A 15635-nucleotide genomic window follows, 5' to 3' on the forward strand; every position below is an offset into this window, starting at 1 on the left:
CTGTCCTTTGCCTACAACCTCTTCTCAGAGATTGTCATATGACTGATTCCTTCTCCTCATTCAGGTCTTAGCATCTTAGAGAAAGCTTCCTTGACGGTCCGAACCCTCTGACCAGCCACTCCTCACACTGATAGAATTTATCAAAGTCTTACCACTTATTCACAAAGGATGTGGTCATTTCCTACTGCCCTGAAGCTGGCCCTTCGTGTGTAATATGCTCTTTGGAGAAAAAGGAGGTAATAAATGTGAAGTGAAATGTAACAGAGTACCAGCGATCATATTGTGATGTTTACAGCCCTTGGGAATATGACATTCATGTCTATATCCTTCTTTTTACTGCCAGACCTGATTTCCTTCGAATTCTGAAAGGCTCAGTTGCAAATGCTTGCCAAAACTACCCCCCTGTTCAAGAAGGAGGATGCAAGAGCAAAAGAAATGGCTGAACTGCCATTCTCACACAAAGAAAAATGTCTGGGGATATAGGAGACATGAACTTCCAGGGTCTCTATATTTCTAATACACTAGAACTTCGATGCTGAACCCAGTAATAGAGCCAGACTTTCATTGTCTTTTTTGTTACACTAAAAAATTGTTTGAGAAATATAATAAATTATGGATAAATGCACATGAGGAGAAATGGAATGGGGTAGCGTATATTTATAGTGTTTTGTTTGTAAAGTGATGAATTTTAGTAAGGAGAAGACAACTGTCTATAAAACCTTTCTAGACTGCTGTATTAAATTATGTCAATGACTGGGGTGTCTGGGTGGCTAAGTTGGTTAATCATCTGACTTTGGCTTAGGTCATGATCTTGCGGTTGGTGAGTTCAAGCCCCACATTGGGCTTTGTGCTGACATTTCACAGCCTGCTTCAGATCCTGTCTCTCTCTCCCTCTCCCATTCTCTTTCCCTCAAAAATAAATAAATAAATGTTAAAAAGAAATATGTCAGTGACAAGGTCATCTCATGTGAAAAGTAATGTTTTACTCCTGTTTACACAGAGAGAAGACATGGGTCTTGCAAGACAGTCTCCATCACCCTCACTATCACCAAGACAAACAACATCAACACACTCCCCTTCTAACTCCTATAAATGAACGAATCTACTGGGTCAAAATATCTTGATGCCCCAAGAGGGCAGCTCTTTTGTAGAGCCGTTTAGAAGTCCTGGATCAGCAAAAAAAAAAACAAAAAAAAAAAACAAAAAAAACAAAAACACAGACACACATTTATCATCCAGCTCAAACTTAATGGTGGAGTAAATAGGTGACTTCTGTGCTTTTCTTTTAAACCCACTTTTGGTGGTACTTTATCTCGGCATAGGAAATTAAAGGATTTTAAGAAGGGAGATAGATGGGTAGTTTTTCCTTATTGAGGAAGGTCTGCTCTTGGTCCTCCAAGGAAAAAAAAAGAGGGTGTTTAGGTAGGGAAGGTTCTGTCTGCCCACATCCCAACAGAAGCATGGCCTTGCAGGAAGGAACCCAATGAAAGAAAATAGCCAAGTTGGTTGCCCTTTGTCTCTCAGACAGTCCACGCTCAGCCCAGGAGGAAGGCACACCCTCTCCTCAACTCCCAATGAGTCATCACTGCTATTTCCAGTTTGGTGGATTTTTTCTTTTTCAAATTCAGGAGATCCATCAATTATGTAGGGCTCCGGTGATGATCGTAGGCAGGGACACCTCTGTAGGTCTGAATGGCGTTTCTGAAGGGAAACCATCTGGCCTACCTTAACTTGTTCATCCCTGGGCTTCTCTCCCAGCTTGTAAGGTGTGGTGGCCACAGAGAGAGCCAAAACCATTAATATTTCACAGCCTTAATTAAAGTAAGCCGAGAGCTGTCAGCCTCTTGCAACTGGCTTCCTTTTCCAAAACAAAACAAGCGCCTGGCATCTTGAGCAGGGGGGCGCAGACACCAAAATGGAACTTTGGCTAGAGCTGGGTGAGGGAGAGAGGGAGCCCAGGATCTCACATACCAAGACCTCCCGGAGTTATAAACCTGCCAGAGCACTGGCCTCCAGACTGGGGAAAGGGAAGGAGGGTCGCCTCTTAAAGCTCCCTTTTGACAACTCTTCAAGCCAATGAGAAGCTGGGCAGCAGGGAATTGCAGTCGGCTGACTTCAGGCTGCACTAATCTGATATGAATGAGCTCCAGGCTTCACCAACGGCTTGGGGGGTGGGGTGGGTGGGGGGTGGGTCTGGAGCCAGTCTCTCTGCCTCCCCACTTCCTGTGCCCACCCCAAGGCCCCAAGTGCCCAGGCCCGCGCCACCATCCAGCCTGGGGGGGGAGGGCAGGGGAGCCCGGAGCCCTGTGATTTATACATCTATTAATTACCTCCAGCATGGTAGAACTGCCTATAAATACAGTGGCACTTTAGATAAAACTTTCATGCAGCTATTTAGATGCTTTAAAATATAAATGATTTCCTCTAAATTTTTTATCATAAATCAGGGCATGGAGCTAGGCGACAAGACGCCGATTTCCCCCCTGATGGGAGCAAAGCCTTTGCTTGTTTTCCCTTTTTCTTTTTCTTTGCTACTTTTCTTCTCCTTCTGCTCCTCCTTCTCCTTCTTCTTCCTTTTAATTTACAGAGGCTGGTTAATGGCTCTGCTTCTCTTTACTGTATGGGGTGGGGGAAGTGAATAAGTTGCAGGAAGTTTCACCCCCTTTCCCTGGAAGTATGTGGGAAAGCTTGTGCTTTAGGGCAGCTGACCTGAGTTCAAATTCTACCGCTGCCGCTTACTCCTGTGGGGCTACAAGGAACACAGCTTCTCTGAGCCTCAGCAGTCCTGTCCATGAAACAGAGGTAACAATAGCACCTATATCATAGACAGGGTGGCTGTTAGGATTAACTGACATAATGCACACACCCAGGTGGACAGAGTAAGAGATAAAAAATGAGCTGTTGGCAGACACATGACTTCACCTTTCTGAACCCCAGTTTTCTCATCTATATGGAAAATGTGGAATTCACTTCTAGGGAGCTATTGTGAGGAATGAATAAGACAACAGCCAAATTCCAAGCTTCTTGAACCAGGGACCATATAAACCTGGTTTATCATTGCATCCCCAGACCTAACAAGTGCCCAGCTCAGAGGAAGTACTTGGCAAGCATGTGATGACTACATGAAACAACAGAGCTTTCTGCTTTGAACTCGGTTTCCACTTATGGTGATGGATTTGACTCTACCTTCTTTCCAAGATCCCCACTTAGAACCTGGACATATTCACATTGAAAGGGCCTGTGGATCCAGTCCTGAGTAACCAGAGGCCCAGAGCCCATAAGTGACTTGTCCAGGGTCAAGGTTAGCTCTATATCCATGTATGAATCCAGACCTTTCCCCTTGCTGCCTCTGCACAACCAAGCTGACTGGGTAAGAGAAATGGCTTGTTCCTTTGGCCATTGAAGAGCTAACAATCAACTGGGTGACATGGAGATTGACTTTATGACTCTGAATTCTAGGATGCTTATGACTCTCAAAACTAGTCTTCGTGGGCCAGGGATAGGACCATGTGATTATTGAGTCCAGATTCTTGAGGAGAGGCAGAGAACTGGCCATGCTGCTGATGGCACAGATATTCTAAAGTCTTGAGCTCAAAGATGATGACATAGCAGGACCTATCGGTAGTGGTGGTAGGGATAGAGTATGTAAAAGTCATGCACTGACATAGGAAGTTATGAGGAAGAGTCTCTTGGGGAATGGCAAATCATGTCAAGTCCAAACTACTGACTGATTATCCTTGAAGCAGTAGATTAAACCCAGAAAACTTGGGGTCTCTCTTATCCATTCTGGACTGCTGCAACCCCATTCCCATACAGCTGTCAGAGTAGACCTCAAGGGGCGCCTGGGTGGCTTAGTCGGTTAAGCGTCCAACTTTCGCTTAGGTCATGATCTCGCGGTTCGTGGGTTCAGGCCCCGCGTCGGGCTCTGTGCTGACTGCCAGCTCAGAGCCTGGAGCCTGTTTCAGTCTGTGACTCCCTCTCTCTCTGACCCTCCCTTGCTCACGCTGTCTCTCTCTCTCTCTCCTAGAAATAAATAAAATAAAAAACATTAAAAAAAAAAAAAAGAAGTAGACCTCAAATCTTATCACTGCCCTGCTTAAAAACTTCAGTGCCCCCCAAGACCCTCCTTGGAGCAAAACCCAATTCCCCTGCAACATCTGGTGCCTGCCTTTGACTCTGTCCTTTCCCACCTTTGCAGTCTCCTTGCTACACTCCTACCCTCGATTTCCTGCTTTTCCCTGAACATGCCATTCTGGCTCCCACCTCAGGTGTTCGCACTTGCTGTTTCTCTTGTCTCCCATTTTATGCTTCAGGCCTTTGCTCACAGGTCACTCCTTTGCTTTCTGTCCAGGCAGTCTCTATTCCTGTATTTTCTCTGGTTTATTTTCTCTGTAGCAGTTATCCAAACTCCAGGCTATCTGTTTATTGCTCACCTGATGCTGAAGCATCAGCTCCATAGAGGGGAGGGACTAGGTGGAGTGGGGGGGGGGGGAGGCTGTCTTGTTTGTAGCTGAATTCCCATCTGCTAAAATTGTGAGGGCCACGGAGTAGGTGCTCAATAAATGTATTCGGTGAAAGAATGTGTGACTGACCAGGGCCATAGGACATCCCTTGCTTGGTCCCCTCTTTTTTCTTTTTGAGATGAGGAAACTGAGGCCATAAGGAGTCAGGGACCTGCCCGCAACCCTACTGCTCGAGTGCCAGAACTCAGTCGGCTGGGAAGGACGCCAGGGAAGGGGAGGGCTAGTGCGTGCCGACCCCTCAGGGGTGCTCGGCCTGGGGCTCCTGAGTCCCTATGGGCATCTCGGATCTTCAGAACCCTGTGCAGACAATGTGAGGCAAGCGCCAACAGACGAGTCAGGCAGCAGCTGCGCAGGCGGCAGGTACATGTGAGAAGTTTGTGAGAGGAGACGAGAGAAAGGGAGAGGAAGGCAGGTGGCTGCGAACACCTGGCCTGGCAGCCCCACCAGCTGCCTCCCCTCGATGGCATCTTGAGTTCGGGCTGTCGGGCTGTCCTATCAGGCCATCTCCCATTCCACCCCTCCTCCTTGCCTCCCCTTCTCTCCGAAGTGGAGCCAGGCCAGGGATGGAGGTGGGACTGGGTAGCTGCTGGCTTCTGCAAGTGGCCTCTGCCGGAAGCAAGCCTGGAGCAGGGCCAGCCTCTGAGCCTCTGGAATAGAGTCCACCTAGCCTTCTGGGAGAGCAGTAAACCCTGCTCTTCCTCCCAGTCTCAGCGTCTGTGGTTGGGGGTAGGGTGGTGTGGGGAATCCAGTGCCAGCCAGGACCTTAATTAAAAGCATGGGCTCAGAAGTTAGAAAGACCTGAGTTCTAATGCCCACCCTACCATGCTTAAATGTGTGGCCTTGGAAAAAATCAGTCTCTCTCTGTGCCTCAGTTTTCTCATCTGGAAAATGGAAATAATAACGTCAATGTCAAAGTCTTGATGTGGAAATTCAGTTATAATTCTTTTCTAAAATACGTAACCCAGAGCCTGGCAGTCCATAACTGGTTTTTCTTGTTGTTACCATCATCCTACTGCGAGAATCGTTGGGAAGATATTATTCATGCATTTATTCATTCGATGCACATTGTTATATTAATCTCCTATATGATACCTGGCCTATAGACACAGGCATTGGAGACACAGGGAATCCTCAAAGAAGTCCCAGGATCCTTCAAGGAGCTGAGACTCTAAAACATCATGTTCTTACCAAGAGATAATAGAAAAGGATCCAAAGGACTCAAAGAAGAAAAGTGTAGCTCTTTGAGTCTTAATGAAACTTAAATAAATTGTTTCAGAGCCTAAAAAAATAATGTCAAGTAACAAGTTTTCAGTTCAAGGTTTTCAAGTTGAGGGTCCCAGGTCAACTGCATGCAAATCATAAATGTCTATTAAGAAGTACCTCCAGGGCTCCTGGGTGGCTCTGTCAGTTAAGTGTCTTGATTTTGGCTCAGGTCTTGATATCACGTTTCAGGGGTTCGAGCCCCTCCCCCCCGGGACTCTGCACTAACAGTACAGTCCCTCCTTGGGATTCTCCCTCTCTCTTTCTTCCTCTGCTCCTCCCCTCCCCCCCCCACCACCACTCTTTTAAAAAAAGAGACACTTTACTCTTGTGGGCCGCATCTCTGCATGTGGTCTTAGGAAGCTGTGTTTTAAGAGGCTGCAGATGATTCCTGCTTATGCTAAAGTTGAAAGCCACTGGCCCACAGGAAAATGCTTCTGCCCCTGCCCCTCTGCCTTAGCTTCCCTACAGGGAGGGCACCGTGCTTTGTGTTCTGATTTAGAGTTACATGTGGCAATTTTATGTCTCCACTAGAGTCTGAGTTCTCGAAGCAGTGTGCTCTATGCCTGCAGAAGGTTTCAGAAGATTCAGCCACCAGTAGGTATCCTGAAGTGATTGTGGAATGAAGAAAGTGCTTCCATTGGTGTCATTTACATAAATGCCCATGTGGTCCCTATTTGGACCCTGAGACCGATTTTGTTTGGCCTTTATGTGGGGTGTGTGTGTGGAGGGACATGCATGTGCATTTTAATTGTAACTTAATGCCACAGGGGTGAGGAGGGGTCATTATACCCAACGGATCTGCTTTACTGGACTTGCTCCTGACAGAACTCAAGTTTGCAAATCCTATAAAGTATACAGTGCTCAGAGTTCTCCTTCTCCTTCTTTTCTCTGTCATCTTTACCTCATCTCTTCTCTCTCCAGGGCCTTCTCAGAAAGACTGCTTCCTAAGGAGAGGGGTCACCTTACTGCTGGCTGTGTAGACCTGCCAGTAGACCTTCACTGAAGGTAAGGATGAGAAAAATCCAAAGAACACAGGTTGCCTGATGCAATAGTGGCTTTTGATTTGTGGTCCTAATGCCTGGGGATGCTAGGACAGGGGCTGGTGAGCTGCAGGTCAGCACGGAGGCCTAAGGGGGCAAGTTACTCTCGCTCTGGCTCTGACGCTTGCCTGACCTCAACTGACCATGGCAAGTGTCTCTCAGGCCCTTGAGGAGACAAAGCCAGAGAAGGGTGGATATGTAGGGGCTTTTGCTTCTGTTTCTCAGGGTTCGGCCTCATTGACAATTAGGGTATGGTTAGGTGACTGTGGGTCTCAGGGCACCATGGGAATCAGGCAAGTTACAAAAATCTTCTCCCTGGAGGATCCGGCATCCCTAATTTTCTTTCCCATCTTTCCATTTGCCTTCCCACATTGGGCAGAAAACAACAATGAGTGGTCCTAAATGCTGGTGAAGTGATAAAACAATGCTGTATTCAGACTCTGGGAAGTTAAGGATCCTAGGAAAGAGGCTCTTGACTCAATTAAAATGTGTTTCATATAAATTAACTAGAACAGTACAATATGGCTAGAGCTGGAAGTTCTTACCTTCTAGTCCAGCCCTCTTCCTGTGGGTAAACTGAGGCCCAGCCAGGGTTGCATAAAGCCCAGTATCAGACTGCTGTCTAAAACCCAGCCGTCCTAAGGCCCACAGATCTGGTGTGTATTCTATATTTCAAGAATCCCAACAGCCTTGCTCCGTGTCTTGGTCATGAATCTACATCTTTGTCACTGCAGTGCAAGTCTACAATTTCCTGCAGTGGATTTTAGGCTGGTGACTCTGTGAGGACAGGGATGGAGTCTGATTCACACTTGTGTCCCAGCCCTCTGTGTGGAGTCTGGCAAAAAGCAGGTGTTGAACGAAGGAAGGTCATCAGGGAGCCACTCTGCACCGTTAGGTCTACCATTCTCCAGGGAGACAACTCAAGCCCCTCTGGCTCCCCAGTGCTTTATCTCTAAGTTGAGGGAAGAAGAAGAGAACAACAAACATTTATTTCATGATTTCATTGTGCCAGGCAGGGTGCTGAAAGCTTATCTAGGTGCACTGCTCGCAAGAGTTAGTGGAGGAGAAACTATTTCTCCATTTAACATATGATGAAAGTACAGTTCAACAACGTCTGAGATGGCTCATGGCCTCTAATCAGCAAAAGGCAGAGATGCATGTGAATCTGAGGGCAAGGCCGTGAGTGCGCAAGCATCAGGCTGTGAGGTTTGCTGAGCACTAGATACAGTGCTCAGTGCTTTCCTTTCTATTCTAGTTTGAAACATCTTCACTAGAACCCAAGAAGGCAAACAGGAGTGCAACTGCCATTTTACCGACGAGGAAACCGAGGCTCAAGTGATGTTTAGTGAGGCCTACTTGGCCTCAGGCACCTGGGCTCGGTCCTCCTCCCCGGTTACAGGACCGACAAGACCCAGGCAAGGGGGCTGGCCGCAATGCGGAGAGGAGGGACCGGCAGGATCCGAGCCTGGGGAGCCCAGATCTAGGCAGGATTTCCTCTTAGTCCAAGGGCTGACACCCCCGCCCCCCCAGACTCTATGCTCACAATCTGAGAAACCTGGCCCCCACACGCGGGCGCGCATGGCCCAGCCCTCAGGCTGCGGAGAGTTATGAAACCCAATGGTAGCTCCCCCCCCCCCCCCAGCGGAGGCGGCATCCGAAGCGAGGTGGGCTCAGCTGGGCGTGCAGGGCTCGGCTCCGAACCCCGGGGGGCGGGGGGGGGCGGTGCTGCCCAGTCCCAGGATTCACCATCCATTATTCACGATGTTTATTTACTAGCATGGGGAAAGGAGAGGACACCAGGGGGAAGGAGAGAGGATCAGAGCGAGGCGGGGGCGGAGCAATATTAACCCTGGGGCACTTCGGGTCCCAAAACTTCGGAAGGAACTGTACCAAATGATTAAGAGCCTGGGAAGTCAGACGTGGCACCCGGCACACAATAGGCCATCAGTAAATATTCGTGGAATGGATAACGGAACGAGTGAGTGAACGGCTCTGCCCCCAACTAGCTCTCTTGTCTTGCGAGCGTCACTTAACTCCTCCGACCCTTGTTTTCCTCACCTGGAAAGCAAAGTAATTAGTACCTACTTCGTAGGGTGTGAGGATACCAGGAGCTAAGTCTCTAAATAGCCTACCACGTATTAGGAGCTCAAAAATGGTAGCTCTCGTTCTGAGGGAACGGGGCTTGTAAGGTTTGGCAGCCCAGTCGAAGTGCACGACTGACTCCCCAGGCGGGTGGGCAGTCCTGAACTGTTACTATTCTAAACAGAACTCAGTAAGCTTCCTTAGACTAACTTAGGGTTGGGGAAAGGGAGAGGGGGCCAAGTTGTCTTTTCTCTAGCGAAGGCCAGACCTGAAAGCGTTTGGAGGAAGCCGCTGGTCTCCAGGACCCGGCAGACATTTATTTCCCCCATTTCCACCCCGCCGGGCGATTGGGGTCACCTGGGGCTCATTCTGGCAGCCCCTTACCCTCCCTGGAGCCCGTCTGGGCGCTTGGAGGCGCCTCTTCGCTGAGCCGCAGGACCGGACTCCGGTGGACGGCTCGGGCGTGGGGCCAGGAGCGCCCTGGAAATGGGCAGTTTGGCGGCAGCCTGGCCGACAAGGAGTGAGTGAGTGAGTGAGTGAGTGAGTGAGTGTGTGTGTGTGTGTGTGTGTGGTCAGCTTCCTGGACCCACTCAGCCTGGGGCTGCCCTTCGATCTGGGCAGTGCGAGTTGGGACAGGACGGAGAGGCTTGAGACTTTAGGGAAACTAGTCCACGAAGAAGAAGAAAGAATCAGAAAGGTCTGCGGGGCTGAAGCCAGGCGGGGCGGGGCAGGCCGGGAGAGGCCCGGCCCGGCCGGGGTATAAATGCTGCGGCGGGGGCGGCCCTGGCGGGCGCACAGACGCGCGCCTTGATGCTGCCTGGCCTCGCCTCCCCGGCCGCCCCAGCGAGTCCTGGGCGCGTGAGCACGCCTGCGCGCGCCCGGGCCCTTCCTGGCAGGCTGCTTGTAAGATGAGTGAAGAAGCAGGTGGGGGAGAGGGGAGGCAGCGAGCGAGAGGGCGAGGGGAGCGCGGGCGCTGAGCGGCGTTCACTTGGAGCGCGGCGAGCGAGCGAGACGAGCCTGATCCATGTCCCTCGCTGCCTCCCTGCCAGGCGCGCGAAGATGATGGCCATGAACGCCAAGCAGCCTTTCGGCATGCATCCGGTGCTTCAAGAACCCAAATTCTCCAGCCTGCACTCCGGTTCCGAGGCCATGCGCCGAGTCTGTCTCCCAGCCCCGCAGGTACGTAGTGGAGCATAATTACCGCTCTAAGGCACATTTTTTGACAGGCACTAGCTTCATGTTTTTTTCATGTCGCCCAGAACAATCGCCGCTGTCTGAACCCCTCTCCGTGTCTCCCCCGCGCTCTCCCGGCGCGCTCTCTCTCTCATTCATGTCTCTCTGATCCACACGTCTGTTCCAGCAGAGCCTCTGTCTCCGTATTAATTTTTATGACCTGGGCTTTGAGGAGAGGCATCTCGGTTGCTTGAAAATGTGTTTTAATCCTGAGTTGACAGTATTCCCCACTGACCGTGTTGTGCGCCTTCTCGCTTGCAGCTGCAGGGTAATATATTTGGAAGCTTTGATGAGAGCCTGCTGGCACGCGCCGAAGCTCTGGCGGCGGTGGATATCGTCTCCCACGGCAAGAACCATCCGTTCAAGCCCGACGCCACCTATCATACCATGAGCAGCGTGCCCTGCACGTCCACTTCGTCCACCGTGCCCATATCCCACCCGGCCGCGCTCACCTCGCACCCGCACCACGCCGTGCACCAGGGCCTCGAGGGCGACCTGCTGGAGCACATCTCTCCCACGCTGAGCGTGAGCGGTTTGGGCGCCCCAGAGCACTCGGTGATGCCGGCGCAGATCCACCCGCACCACCTGGGCGCCATGGGCCACCTGCACCAGGCCATGGGCATGAGCCACCCACACGCCGTGGCGCCTCACACCGCCATGCCCGCGTGCCTCAGCGACGTGGAGTCGGACCCGCGAGAGCTCGAGGCCTTCGCCGAGCGCTTCAAGCAGCGGCGCATCAAGCTGGGAGTGACCCAGGCGGACGTGGGCGCGGCTCTAGCCAACCTCAAGATCCCCGGCGTAGGCTCGCTCAGCCAGAGCACCATTTGCAGGTTCGAGTCTCTCACTCTCTCGCACAACAACATGATCGCGCTCAAGCCGGTGCTCCAGGCCTGGCTGGAGGAAGCCGAGGCTGCCTATCGAGAGAAAAACAGCAAGCCAGAGCTCTTCAACGGCAGTGAGCGGAAGCGCAAACGCACGTCCATCGCGGCGCCCGAGAAGCGCTCGCTCGAGGCCTACTTCGCCATCCAGCCGAGGCCCTCCTCCGAGAAGATCGCGGCCATCGCTGAGAAACTGGACCTTAAAAAGAACGTGGTGAGGGTCTGGTTTTGCAACCAGAGACAGAAACAGAAACGAATGAAGTACTCGGCGGTCCACTGACTGCGGCGGGGCACGGAGCTGAGTGTATGCCACCCCCAGGGTGTGTGTGTTGCGGGGGAGGGGGAGACGGTTATGGGAAACTCCACGACGTTTCCTGGCAGGTCAGGCTCTCTCCCCCGAAGCCACAGACTTTCCCCCTTTATCCTACCTGGTTGCCTCCCGGCCTTCTCTTTCTCTTCTTTCCTTTCTATTCCCAGCTGAAAAGTTACGGCGCTAAGAAAAAATTCTTGAAGGGCAGGCCTGGTGGGGCAAGCGCTGTCCGTGGTGCTGAAAATATCCCTCGCGTGCTGGAGTGCGAGACCACAGTGCAGGAGCCCAAATGCAGGAGATAGTGAACTGGCCCGACCGCACTACTCCAGGGTGAAGGCGCCACTTTACTAAGCGTGATTAGATAAAGGGTGAAGGGATGGGAAGGCAGTGATAAATACTAATACAAAGTCTAACCGGGGCACAAACATGTACTGGAGATTTATTTAGAGTCTATAAAACACATGTATGTTTCCAAAGGATAGCCTTATACTCCTTTCCTCGCCTAAATTTTATCCATCTCATCCTTTGGTTTGCTGTAAGTTCTCTAAGGTAGCAAGGATGAGGTTCAGGGAAAGTGTGCGTGAAGTTGTGAGGTCCCAGCTGTTCTCTGCGGTAAGTCTGGCTCCCTAAAAGATGGGCTCAATTAGGCGACTGAAATGAAAATGCCGAGGTCCCAAAGCTGGTTGCAAGCAACAGCCGGCAACTGCTCTGGCCCATCCTCCAAGATCTGATGGTGTTTGAGGGGCTGATTACCGCCCGCTGGAGGTGGGGGGTGGGGTGAGATTGGTAGTGTTCAGGTCGGACTGGGGACTCCCTGCTCCCAGCTCGCTGCTGCAGCCAGATTTCCAGTGCAGCATAGAGGCAGCTTTTCGAAAGTAACTGTAACTTCTCTGAATCATATGCAAGTCCTTCCAACACGTCTAACCTCATTGCGATTTTATTATTGTTGTTGTTAGCATTGTTATTGCCTATTATTTATTTAACTCTACTTCTTTCCATCCCCCTTACATGGTGTCTCCCGGTGGAGGTGCACTTGTGATTTGGAGGGGAAAGAGAAGCCAGACTGCTGGCCTGGACCCTTCTCACCGCCGTCCCTATCACCCCACCACATTTTAACTTTCGTTGCTTCATGTAATTTGCGTGTTGCTGTGTGACCTTGGTTTTGTTCTCCAAATAGATACAAATAAAATATTAAGTTTTCTTCTCTCTTTACCCCTTGAATTAACTTCTAAAATAAATGCTTTATTTTTCAACCCGAATCACAGTGCTTTTCTTTCTCAGAGGCTGAGTAGTACTAGTCTTGGAAAGGATTTAAAAGCGAGAACTCATAAGGGCTGGGTTCTTATTTCTGGCAGGCCAGTCTCTGGCCATCTCTCCCCTCTTCCACGTAACCAAACCTTCTCATTCAGATCTTCTCTAGGGAGATCTGGCTGTTCTTCTCTGGGCCTCAGGGTTACAAGGCACTTCCCTCCACACTTCCCTGCATGTGAATCTATCAGCCTCTGTTCGCTCAACTTAACTCAGACCCACTGCAAACTTTGAAGCCTGACTGATGAGAGTAGGAGCGCCAAGTACTTGCACTTATTGGCTGAATGATCCCGAAGCCAATTTCTTATCTTCTCTAAGCCTCGAATTGCTCTGCTCACCTGCAGGATGAAGATGTTAATATTCACTTCACAAGGTTATTGTCAAGGCTAAATAAGATTGTTTATTTGAGGCATTTGGTAGTGCTTAGTGCTTAAGATGAAACATTATTTTAAAAGATTCAAATGGCCATATAGGAAGTGTGTGGATAGATGCAAAGAGGAGGAAAGTCTTCTTCCCTGGGACAGAATCCGTTGGAGCCCCTTCAGGGTCACTTCAGAAATTCACTGAGAACTGTCACCCGAGAGTTTACTCAATCCATGCTCTATCTCTTCTCTCTAAACAGGGGGTGCTAAATGATACATCTGTGGTCAAGATCCTAGCATAATGCAGTATCCATAGTAGGTGCTCAACAGATGGCCGTTCCCTTCTTTCTTTCCTCCCTCTAAAACGGGGAAGAAACCTTTTTATTTGTGAGCCGCAGAAACACCTTCATGATTTAAAAATTAATGCTCCAAGTCTGGGAGTCGTCCGCACATTTCCCTTCTGTGTCTTCAAAGAGCTCTGGGTCATCACCTTCGGCCCGAAATTCCGAGCCGAGTGGGTCTCCCCTCCGCGCGGTGAAATCCCTGTGCGGCAAAAGCAAACCTAGAGATCGCCCCCAGCCCCTGGGCCTCAGCCCCTCGCCCCCACCCAGCGCAACAGCCCCAGCGATGCCTCCACCTCCTTCTCCATCGGGTGTCCTTTAATAATAAATGCCCTTATGCCATTACATTATATTGTGGGTTTTGAAAATTTAAAATACGGCTGATGCAATATTAATTGCCTATAGTGGTATAAAACACAGGGCCGGAGCCCAGACGGGCTGCAGAGGAGGCGGCCGTGAGCGTCCCGCGCCGAAGTGAAGCGCTCCAGACAGACGCGCCTTTGCGGGCTGCGAGATTTCCTGCAGGTAAGAGCCTTCAGCTTTTCTGGTCCGGGAACGAACCCGATATCCGCCGCCTCCATCTCCTTTCTGAAAAGTTCTCTGCTGTTATATATACATATTTAAATTAATAACCTCAAAAGTTTGGAAGACTTTTTTTTGGAGAGGGCGGAATGAGCCGCCTGAAAACAAGATCTGTTCCATTACTGGACTGGCTGGGTTGTGAGTCGCACCCTCACCTTTGCGCCTGGTCAGCTTCAGGCGCCGGGTCTGTCAGAACGCACCGGTTATTTTGACCAATTTGTACCTGCGGGCGGGAGCTGCGGCCCTGATCCACGACGAGCCCCACCCTCTCCCACCCACTGAGTGCGCCGGGTCGGCGCCGCCGCCTCTCTCCTTTGGCTCTCTCAGGAAGCAACGGGAGCTGTGGTTTCTCCGGAATTGTGCAGTCGCCTCTGCCACTCCTCCGGGGGCGGAGGCATAGACCTCTCAAGAGTGGAGGGTGGGTAGGTACCAGCCGGTTTGGGGTTCACATAGGCCTGGTTTGCATCCTGGTGTGCCATTTCCTAACCGTGTGACCTTGGGCAAGTCACATCACCCCTGGGAGTCTCTCTTGATGGCTGCAAAACCACACAAACAATTTTTGAAGAGTAACTGAAAAATACTCCGGAGCAGATTTTCCTTTGCAAAATACTCCCAATTGGAAACATTCACTGCCCTGGCCCAGCTGGGAGTTTTAGAGGAAGGAAGGCCAACGTTCAGGGCTGTTGTATGGAAAGCTGTACTGGGCCTTTCAAGGTGGGATTTTGAAAGTCATCTGTGGACTAGGGAAAAGGCTTTTAGGCAGGTGGCTGTCTGGAATTAGGATGTGACCCTGAATGAGCCATGCATACAATGGCCAGCATGGGTGAAGCCCTGACAGGCAGAATGTGCCTGTGGGAATTCTGGCCTCCTGGTTCTGGGCTGTGTGATCTCTGGCCAGGAGCTTCCTTTCTTTGTGCCTAATATATATCAGTTTGATGAAACCGTTCACTGTTTTATACCCACTGCCCAGCTCCAAGTCTGGCCCAGATTGGCAGACAATAGATATCTGTCAAATGAATGAGTGAATGAATGAATGAATGAGGCTTTGGTTTTGTAAAATGAAAGGATTCTTTCCAGCCCAGTCCCTTCTAGATACTGGGGACTGTAGAGGAAAACAGAGACCATCAAGTATAGACAAGGGAGTAAGGTCAGGGTTAAGGTGGTGATCTGCATGCATCTCCAAATTCCATTCAATGGTGGCCAGTTTCCTTCCTATTAGAAGAAGCCTTGCTTCACTCTGTGGTTATCATGGGTACAGAAGGGGTCCTCTGTGATATGGGCCCTCAGAACCTGGAAGAGGAATCAGGGAAAATGATCAGGGGGTGACTTCTGCCCTGCTCTATGTGCCTGACACTCTCTTGGCCCTTGAGCCGGGTTTATTTTCTACTTTCCTGCTGAGATGGAAACAACTGTGGTGCTGGGTGGGGGTGGGGGGGGTTCAGGGAAGGGAGGAGGGCTTGGACTTGGAGTGGAATACCTACTTCATCTCTTAGAGGAATAAGTGCCTTTAACTCCCAGGGCCCCAGTGCCCTATATAAAACAGGAAAAAAGGCTATCTTTCAGGATTGCAGTGATGAGTATCACACAAGACCAGGGCCTGACATATAACAGGCCTTAATGGATATTTAATCTTTTTCAAACATCACTTATACTCATACAAGTGAGAGTTGGTGTTACAGGGACAAAATCAGGGCTTGGCCTCAGCTGGGATCA

At 50.4% G+C, this 15635-nt stretch overlaps 1 protein-coding gene across 1 annotated transcript; it reads left to right on the plus strand.

Moving 5' to 3' along the window:
• Positions 1 to 9967: 9967 nt before the first annotated feature.
• On the plus strand, positions 9968 to 11299 carry POU4F3 (POU class 4 homeobox 3). Its single transcript, XM_039256681.1, has 2 exons — positions 9968 to 10087; positions 10403 to 11299. The coding sequence occupies exons 1-2, from the start codon at positions 9968 to 9970 to the stop codon at positions 11297 to 11299; spliced, it is 1017 nt and encodes a 338-aa protein (XP_039112612.1).
• Positions 11300 to 15635: the final 4336 nt, after the last annotated feature.

The sequence above is a fragment of the Hyaena hyaena genome, unplaced genomic scaffold (assembly GCF_003009895.1).
Source record: "Hyaena hyaena isolate Hyena2069 unplaced genomic scaffold, ASM300989v1 scaffold_585, whole genome shotgun sequence".
Lineage (NCBI taxonomy): Eukaryota > Metazoa > Chordata > Mammalia > Carnivora > Hyaenidae > Hyaena > Hyaena hyaena.

Excerpts from the sequence above, each read along its gene's own strand:
- POU4F3 (XM_039256681.1), top strand. The coding sequence starts at position 9,968 with ATGATGGCCATGAACGCCAAGCAGCCTTTCGGCATGCATCCGGTGCTT. Across the intron at positions 10,088-10,402 it reads TCTGTCTCCCAGCCCCGCAG|CTGCAGGGTAATATATTTGG; the intron begins GTACGTAGTGGA and ends TCTCGCTTGCAG.